At 35.3% G+C, this 9,829-nt stretch overlaps 1 protein-coding gene across 2 annotated transcripts; it reads right to left on the bottom strand.

The window, feature by feature from the left end:
• LOC107630422 (serine carboxypeptidase-like 13) lies at positions 5,887-9,406 on the bottom strand. 2 transcript variants are annotated; one of them, XM_016333539.2, is made up of 15 exons: positions 9,278-9,406; positions 8,981-9,242; positions 8,730-8,875; positions 8,416-8,492; positions 8,144-8,266; positions 7,938-8,040; positions 7,775-7,812; positions 7,448-7,546; positions 7,278-7,364; positions 7,043-7,201; positions 6,875-6,946; positions 6,679-6,797; positions 6,442-6,555; positions 6,282-6,327; positions 5,887-6,178 (listed from the first exon to the last, which is right to left on the bottom strand). In XM_016333539.2, the coding sequence occupies exons 2-15, from the start codon at positions 9,181-9,183 to the stop codon at positions 6,095-6,097; spliced, it is 1,470 nt and encodes a 489-aa protein (XP_016189025.1). In that variant the 5' UTR covers positions 9,184-9,242; positions 9,278-9,406; the 3' UTR covers positions 5,887-6,094. The 2 variants fall into 2 exon arrangements, with proteins under 2 accessions (XP_016189025.1, XP_020974480.1); XM_021118821.1 differs by lacking the exons at positions 8,981-9,242; positions 9,278-9,406 and having other exon boundaries at positions 8,144-8,226; positions 8,730-8,863.

The raw sequence follows: 9,829 nt of genomic DNA, 5'->3' as shown, positions 1-9,829 counted from the left end.
CTTGGGCCACTAATGTAGCCTTGTTACGAACAACTTGTCCATCCTTACCAAGTTTATTTTTAAACACCCACTTAGTACCCGTAACTTTCTTACCATCCGGATGAGGTACTAGTGTCCAAACCTCATTCTTGTCGAATTGAGCAAGCTCTTCTTGCATGGCTTTCACCCATGATGGATCTTCAAGAGCTTGTTTGACATTGTTGGGCTCCATTTATGACAAGAGTGCAAAATTGCTTGGTTCGGATTGCCTTTTGGTTGAGGATCTTGTTGTTACACCTTGAGAGGGATCTCCAATGATAAAGTCATGAGGATAACCCCTCATGTACTTCCATTCTCTAGGCTTTCTTTGTGGTGTTGAGCTTTGATGAGCTTCTGTGGGTCTCACTGTTTCAGTTTCTCTTGATGGCTCAGGAGACAAAATGGAAATGTCTCCTCCATTCTGACGAGACAAAACTGGACTGGCAGATTCTTCATTTTGGGCAGACTTGGGATTTTCTTTGCTTGTTCCAGCTTCTTCACAATCTGAATCATTATCTATCACAGTACTGGAAATTAAATTAGAATCACAAAAAGTAACATGTATGGATTCCTCTATAGTTCTATGATCTTTGAGGTAAATTCTATAGGCTTTTCTAGTAGTGGAATATCCATCAAACATGCGCTCATATGATTTTGGATCAAATTTGCTAAGATTTTCTTTGTTATTAAGCATAAAACACTTGCATCCAAAAACATGGAAATACTTAATATTTGGAGGGGTTCCTTTCCATAGCTCATAAGGAGTTTTCTTTAACCCTTTTCTAATAATGGTCCTATTCAAAATATAACATGTTGTATTTACAGCTTCAGCCCATAGAAACTTTGGAACCTCATTCTCACATAACATCGCCCTAGTCATCTCTTGAAGGCTTCTATTCCTTCTTTCAACAACCCCATTTTGTTGAGGTGTTCTAGGGCATGAAAAATTATGAGTAATTCCAAAGTCATCACATAATTTTTCAAAGTCTTGGTTTTCAAATTCTTTTCCGTGATCACTTCTCAAATGGGCCACTTTTAAATCTTTTTCATTTTGAATTTTCTTGCAAAGAGTTGAGAAAGCATGAAAAACATCATTTTTATGAGCAAGAAAAAGTACCCAACCAAATCTAGAGTAATCATCTACCACTACCAAACCATAGTGTTTACCTCCTAGACTTTGAGTTCTTGTTGGACCAAAAAAATCAATGTGTAACATCTCTAATGGCCTTTTGGTTGAAATTCCATCTTTTGGTTTAAAAGAGGATTTAACTTATTTGCCTAATTGACAAGCATCACAAGTAAGATCCTTATCAAATTTGATTTTAGGAATTCCTCTAACAAGATTTTTCTTTATTAGCTTAGAAATTTGGTACATGCTAGCATGACCCAACTTTCTATGCCATAACCATTTTTCAGATTCAATAGAGGTAAAACATGTTACATTTTGTTCTTTCAAGTCCTCAAGAGTTAATCCATACACATTGTTGCATCTTTTAGCTTCAAATAAAATATCCCCAGTTTTTTCACAAACAACCAAACACACAAATTTTCTAAAAATAACTTCAAAACCTAAATCACACAATTGGCTTACACTAAGTAAGTTATGTTTCAAATCATTTACAAGAAGAACATCATTTATACAAGATGAAAAGCTTTTACCAACTTTACCAACGGCCACTATCTTTCCTTTACCATCATCACCGAAAGTGACAAGTCCTCCATCATATTCATCAAGCTTTGTGAAGAAGGTTGTCTTTCCGGTCATGTGCCTAGAGCATCCGCTGTCCATGTACCATATATTTTCCTTCCTCTTGGATGCTAGGCATACCTACAAAATGAGCTCAAGTGACCTTAGGTATCCAAATCTTCTTGGATCCTTTCACGTTAAACCATCTCCTATGTCCCAAACCATTGTAATAAAAAACAACTTTGTAAACTTTATCACCAATCATTCTTTCACCAAAAAAACATTAAATGGGAAAATGACCGTTTCGGTTGCATAGCCTACAAAACCTTGGAATTGTTGTTTTGTTAAAATAGGTGGGATCTTGAAACCTTGTGTCATTAGAAGATGAAGCTCTATTTTCAAAAGAAGGTTTCTCATCAGATTTGTAAAACCCCAAACCAGCTTTATCAAAGATTGGTTTTTGACTAGCCAATATTTGATTCAAATTTTCAGAACTTTGAGTAAACTTGGCTAAATCATTTTCAAGATTTTTAATCTTTTTCAGCAACTCTTCATTCTCCTTAAAACAATTTATATATGCAACAACAGAATGGTCACTTTCACAACTTCTAAGTTGGGCTTTTAACTGCTTATTTTTCTCAACAAGATCACAGGCAGTTTCGGCCTCCCTTAGCTTTTCATTGAGAAAACCATTTTCAGCTTTAAGAATGATAATTTGTTGTTCAAGATCTTGGTTATCAAGCAGAAAACATCTTATTTCTTCAGAAAGGTGGTTTATCATAAGATGAAGATCTTCAGTGTTAGGGTTATGAAAGACTACCTAATCTATGTGATCTGCCATTAGACATGGTTGTGACTTGGTCTCGGATTCCTCCTCATCATCATCTGAGTCATTTTCCAAATCTTCCCATGAAGCCATCAGTCCCTTCTTCCTTCCTCTTTTTGGCTTCTCCTCCTTCTTTAACTTGGGATAATCAGATTTGAAATGCCCCCATTTTCTTGCAGTTGTAACAAGTTACTTTGCTAAGGTCTTTCTTCATTTTCCTTGAGCTGCTGCCTTTGCCTTTGAGCTTTACCATTTTTCTGAATTTTTTGACAAACAACACAAACTCATTTTCAGAAGAGTTATCACTGGATTTATCATCCAGAGGGTTAGTCACAGAAGAAAAAGTAATTCCTTTCTTTTTTGAATCTTTTTTCAAATAAGTATTTTCAAAAGCAAGAAGATTTCCTCTCAAATCATCACATGTCATGGAATCTAAGCTACTGCTCTCAGAAATAATTAAAGCTTTTGTTTTCCACTCTTTTGTGAGACATCTCAACACTCTTCTCACAAGCACAGAATCAGGATACGTAATTTCCAGAGCATCTAAGCCAACAATGATGATGTTGAATCGTTCAAACAGTTCATCAATGGACTCTCCTTCCTTCATTGCAAACATTTCATATTCTCTGTTCAACATATCTGTCTGAGTCTTCTTTACAATGGTGGTTCCTTCATGAGTGATTTGCAGTTTGTCCCAGATTTCCTTTGCCGTTATGCATTGTGATACCCGTCGATATTCCTCAAAGCTGATAGCACAGTTGAGCAAGTTGACAGCCTTGGCATTTAGCTCCACCTTCTTCCTATCTTCCTCGGTCCAACTTGCTTCTCGTTTAAGAGTGACCACTCCTTCAGCACTTGTGTTAGTTGGAAATTGAGGACCTTCCAGGATGATCTTCCAGAGTCTGTAGTCTACTGCTTGCACAAAGATTTTCATTCTCTCTTTCCAATAGGTATAGTTTTTCCCATTGAAAAGAGGCAGTCTGTTGCTTGACTGTCCTTTTGTAAGGTTGTAGGACACCAGATTAGAGCCACTGCTTTCTGTCATATGGATCTTTTCTCTAAGCTGCAAAGCTTGATCTCATTGATACCAAGCTCTGATACCAATTGATGGTTTTCAGTGGCTAAGAGAAGGGGGGTTGAATATTAGCCCCTTTTTCACTTCTGAACACTTGCTGGTCTTTGTAATACTTTCTAGAGACTTTTTGATTTTTGACTCGTCCCTAGCCATGAGACTTTTCTTTTTGTCTCGTCACTTGGCACGAGATATTTTTCGGTTTTATCTCCTGTGCAGCAGAAACAGAAATGGAGTAGAAGAGAGAGAAAATTACACCCAGATATATCCTGGTTCAGCTGCTAAGTGCAATGCAGCCTACATCCAGTCTCCATCACAAAGATGATGGAATTTCACTATAATCATTCTTGATTACAAGCACCAATTCTCCCTAGGAACTACCCTTCCTATCTGGGACAAGTCCAGAATTCTAAACCCAATCCTGAACTTGACTTGGTCACTGCTAAGCTTTCAACTGTAAAGTGCTAACCCAACTTAGAAGGGAATTCCCACAGAATCATGAAACACAACATAGATGAACAAAGGAACTCTAAGGACATCTATGGCTTTTTCTTTTAATTTTGCACTCTCTGCCTTTTTTCGCTCTATGGCTTTTTTATACAAACTTCACTGTTTGTCTTTTTCCATGAGACTCAAGACATGACAAAATTAAATAGAAAAATACAAAACATAATACATTGAAGGAGAAGAAAATATGTTAGCTCAGGTAGCTCTGAGAACCCTGTGCCTTGCACTCTCACACTTTCACCTTGCTTCAAGCCGTGGCTGTTCTCCCTTTTTATAGAAGGGGGAAGCCTCCACAGTTGAAACTAAAAACCAAGCCAACTTCTTCTTCTCCAAGAAACAGAACCGGTTCGGCCAGAAAGAGAGAAGAGATAACCCATGCAATAACCAACATGCAATTATCTCTAGTCCTTTCTTGGTCATCAAGCTTCATCAATCTTAGCGCTCCATCCTTGACTTGCTCTCCGAGGTGAATTTCTAGCCCTTGATGCTTCATGATGATGATGGTTTCTTTTGCTCCACTTTTGCTTCCTCCCTCACGTAGCCACCCTAGCTACCTTCTGTGATGAGTGAACCCAAAAGCAGTGACAAGCCATCTCTCCAAGGATTTTCTCCTTGCTGGCCAAATCTCTTTCAACCATTTTTGGTATGAAAAAGCCAAGATCTCATCACAAAATCTTACTACAAGTGATAAGAATCTCAGCCACAGCATACTTTATGTTTTCTTTTTCGTGCCATCATTTTGATGGTCTTGTAGATTACTTCTTCTTCCTTTTGATAGCTAGACTTAGCTTTCATAGTTTCTTCTCTGATATGATCGAAGAAGAAGAAAAATGAGAGAGTAGTTAGAGTAGAAAGAGAAGCAATTAATTTAGTTTGAATAAAATAATGAAAGGTGAGTTGCTTTTTGCTTCCCTCTTTGCTGAGTAGCGTGCCTTCATTAAGGCTAGCCATCTAATCAATCATAATTTCTCTCTCATAGTTTCCATGCATTTATTAACTTCACTTTAAAGAGATTTGAATTCCATCACATGGTATGAGTGGAATCCGTTGGAAGTGTGCAGCATAATTAAAGGAATGGGTTTTATTTGTTAAATGGATAAAGCAATATTGTGCCCCATCTCCTTTTGATTTCGGACCAAGCAAGTTGGTCATATACCAACAATAGATTTGGGCTTGCACATTTAAATCTGGCCCAACATTATAATGATTCAGCTTCTCATCATATATTCTTGTATCAATGCTGATGGATTTAACCAATTGGGCTTAAGTAACAATTTCTGGCCCAAATATAATTTCAGCCAACATCATCACAATGTCTTAATACCAAGGCTGGATATTTTTGATATAATTGGGCTTGATATATTTTTCTTTTCTTTTCGGCCCAATTTATACATGCACAGCAAAATTAATTAATTAACATATATGAATCAAAATTAGATTAATAATTTTGCTGTTAATAATGTTTGATCATCACTTAATTAAAATTAGAGTTTTTTAAACACATCAGAATTCTTTACCTAGTTGTACAACAAAAATATTGGTATACTAATTTAAAGTGAATTCTATAGTATTTATTATTTAATGTTTAAATTTTATCCAACTTATTTTTTATAATAAATTTTAAATAATTAAAAATTATTTATTTTTATATTTTTTAAATTAAATATTAATTTTTAATATTTTTTAACAAATTAGACACCACTTTTTAAGTAGCATAACACTTACCCTAGTTTAAAGACATGGCTTTATGCCAATATGCTATACAGATGAATGTAGTAGCATTCATGAGATCTCAAAGTCTCTTTTATTTACTCTTTTAATCCACACCAAATCTTAAGATCAGATGTGCATCTACAATACATATATTGAGAATACAGAGATGATTCAACTGTTTTATGGTGAGCGAAATCTGCTCCGTGGTATAGCTATGGAAAATGGATATACTATTTATTCATATATATGTGTTGTCAATTGTTCTTTCTTCCTACAATGGCCTGTTAGAGATCCACCTACTGTACATGTCCAAGCATTCTTCAGGCTTGTATTCAGGAGCTGTGTGCCCTCCACCCTGCAATGCAAGTGGAAATATTAAAGGTAAGTGTAAGCCCCCAAACTTCACATCTTTGATAGATTCATTAAAATGAAGTGTGTGTGTGATAAGATAGACTTGCCTTAACAGTTGCAAATGTCATCATATTGGAGTAAGTTCTTGTATATCTGCTTGAGAGGGAAAAAAAGAAGCATGATTTAAGTACATATATAGTTTAGCTAAGTTTGAATAAATGCAACATAATTTTACTTTTACATAACTATATACAGTTAGGGGAATACCCTGCAACTTGGCCATTTGTATACCATGGCCTCCAATCATCGACTATTGAGTAGTTTAGCGATCTTATCCACACTTGAGTCGCCATGAAAGGAACATTCATGTCATGATCGCCGCTGTTAGAAATACATAGATTTATTTCTCCGTTTTTAAGTAAAAGAAAAAAGAAAATAACAAACAAGTTCCTTTGTGCTATCTCCTGTGAATTTAGACTATTCGAGCATACAGCGAACACTTACCTGTATATCAGCGAACGATAGCCTTTTCTGCTGAGCTTTACATGATATGGAAAGCTGCTAGGGATATCCTCCTTGTTGGGTATATTGTAGGTGCAGCGTTGCCATTTCTTTTTTGTTCCCTGAAACACAAATGGAGTTATAGTTGTTATACTAACCATGAATTTCAGAAAACATTTTTGATGTGTTTCAGTTATACCTTTCGTATGTTTAGCGCATTCCGTACTTTGTCATCATTGGCCCAATAACTACTAAGGAAGTATCCATAAGTCTGATTTTGGAAAGGAGAAGAACAAAAGTTAAAACAAAAAGAATTTGATAATAGCACAAAGGAAACATATCTTATTCAACAAGGCATGTGGATTACCCGGCAGTTCAAGGATGGTAATCTGAGACGAGTGTTGCTGACGAACTTCAAAGGATAGTTTTCGGTTATAGATCGCCTCCAAGAAGCCTTCAATGGTTTAGGTGAACCAAATTCACATGAAGGTTCCAAAATATGGGCTTTATTGAGTCCTGATGTCATCTGCAGAAAAGTACAATGGTTTCTAACTAGAAATTGAACATAAAAAGATTTAACAATAACAATAGATGATTGATACCTCATCAAAGGACTTGAGATCTCTTGAACATAATGCACTTCTAGTGTCTACTTTTATATATTCTCCTCTACAATTTGTTTGCAGTGACTGTTTCATTGAGTAAATTGCAGACATCACTTAGTGTTTGAATTTTATTTTTGCTATACCAATTTAAGAGTGAACTTAACTACCTGGTATAGTTCATCAGAAATTAGTCCCATTCCATGAGCAAATGGGATTTGATAGTTTTTCTCAACTCGGGTTGTTGCAGCATTCCCCAGAAGGTACCCCTGAAGAAAAGGATTTCTCATGGTAAACTTAATTAATCACATAGAAGAATCATTTTATATATATAGAAAATACATAATTCTTTTTAAAGTTAGCCAAATCTGGAGATATTCAAATTCCACATGGAAGAAGCTCTTAAAGAAGATCAAAAGCATTATTAAGATTGCTTTAGATTGTGGTGTATTTAAGACAACCTTTAAAAAAGTTTAAAAAATGACTAAAAATGAAACCTGAAGATTTATCCAAGGTTGAACTCCTTCTTCATTTTCTGTAAACAAGGCAATGTGGAGTAGAATTAAACTGTGTCTAAGTTACTTTAGATCTCATTTATCACACACACACATTACTCAAATAGTTGTCTATAACTAGGCATTAGATCAATGAGTTTTATACCTCGTGAAATTTCATCAACAATTACTGGAATAGGAATACCGGAGTATGAATCGCCTCCGACGAAAAATTCATTTGAGAAAAATTGTGGATGATCAGTTAGCCACTGCAAAGATTTTTAACAAGATTATAAAAGTTTACTTTAGTAGACACAAAGGGAACCATTTGTGAATATGCAGTAAAAACACCATAAAGTTGTAGGGATATACCTTCCTAAGAAATTGATGAGTTTGGTTAACTAGCAATGAGTCGCTTCGCGCTGTGACAGATTCTGATCTGGCATATGTGAAGCCTGTATTAACAGGTAAATCTACAAATATAATGCTACTTGTCTACAACAAAACAAAATTGCAATAATTAGCAGTGAATGACCATCAAAGATGTACAAAATTATTGAAAGAAAAATCTAAAAGGATTTGATAAAATAAACAAAATGAATGCCAAATTATATATTCAGCAAATAAATGCAGATAATCCACACCTTTGTCCATGAGTATGGCCTATAGACCAAATTTGGCAAGCTCCCATTATATTCCTCATTTTGAAATCCAAGTGGTCCTAAAATGCAACACCTCAAATACATTATTAAACACATAAATTCAGCTATGTATTATATGCAATCCTTGTCATAGTCTCATAGATATTACAATCTTCTCAGAAGATACTAAAAGGCTCAGATAGAAACAAAATTTCTTTTTGCCTCTTTCCTTGTTACTCACCTAATTTTGACCGAGACTATGCAAAAGACTAAAAGCATGAAAATTTCAGATAGGAGTAACCGTGTGAGTGTGTTACCAATTTCAAAGACAAGGCCAGAGAAAGCAGAGCATCCAGGACCACCGGTGAGCCACAACATGAGAGGATCCACCTTAGGATTGTTCTCTGACTCGACGAAATAGTAGAAAGCCTGCACATCTTCATTTTCACCCACACCTATATACCTGATTAATTTGAGACATGCATGCGTGCAAAGTTAGTTGTTAAGTACATGATCCAGATCCCATAAATTAAAAAAACCATAGGCTACAGCATAAAGTGTAACAGACCCAGTTTCAAGAACAAAAGGAAGGGGTCCCTGGAACCCTGGAAGGAACTTCACTATGCTGCCACAGTTTGCAAGTTGAGATGAAATCTGTAGTAGTAACAAAAGAAGGAGAAGTAGGACCCCATGATTATCACTATAACAATTTGAGCTTAGTAGTGTAGCCATTCTCACTGAACTGTGTCTTCTTTCTCTGAGCATATTCATGTTTTTAATTTAAGCCTCTTAGTTCTTGCTATCTCCAAGATGGTCATCAACTTATCATTTGTTACAATAAAGAGTGCTGACATTTCCTTTTTATCGTTTTTCATTGGTGATTAGATTAGAGTTTAGATCTCAAGGAGAAGAATTTTGTTTTGCCTTGTATTCTTTTGTTATTTTATTTTAATAGTTATCGTCGATATCTCGTCTATTACACAATGTTTCTGACTTTCTGGAACCCTTAAAAGTTATGAATTCTTTATGTACCATAAAAAAATAAAGGTGACGAATGTCAGTTGCCTATTGGCGATGGGATCTTTGTGGTGGGACTTTAGGATGGATAGATGATGATCATGAAAACGGCTTTCTATTTCTTCCGTTTGTTTGCATCATAGGGCAGAATTTATCAAAATAAAAAACTTAGACTAATGTATAGTAAAGACCAAAGAGATCACGTGTTTTATCTTATGCCTATGATCATGAAAACGGCATTCTATTTCTTCCGTTTGTCATTAATTATTCATTATTTAAATTTCGAAAATATTTGGTAACGAAAGAAAATCAGCCAAAAAATAGCCATAATTAATATTCATTAATTGTTACGACAATTAATGAATGTTAAATAAGGTAAGTTCTGTCTTTTTTTTTTTGT

The sequence above is a fragment of the Arachis ipaensis genome, chromosome B03 (assembly GCF_000816755.2).
Source record: "Arachis ipaensis cultivar K30076 chromosome B03, Araip1.1, whole genome shotgun sequence".
NCBI classification, from domain to species: Eukaryota; Viridiplantae; Streptophyta; class Magnoliopsida; order Fabales; family Fabaceae; genus Arachis; species Arachis ipaensis.
The sequence above is the reverse complement of the archived record's forward strand: the minus strand, read 5'-3'. Positions and strand labels throughout refer to the sequence as shown.

Coding starts and splice junctions, on each gene's coding strand:
- LOC107630422 (XM_016333539.2), bottom strand. CDS start 9,183: ATGAATATGCTCAGAGAAAGAAGACACAGTTCAGTGAGAATGGCTACA. Junction 8,876..8,980: donor CCTTTTGTTCTTGAAACTGG/GTCTGTTACACT, acceptor CAAATTAATCAG/GTATATAGGTGTGGGTGAAA. Junction 6,179..6,281: donor TGACATTTGCAACTGTTAAG/GCAAGTCTATCT, acceptor CTTGCATTGCAG/GGTGGAGGGCACACAGCTCC.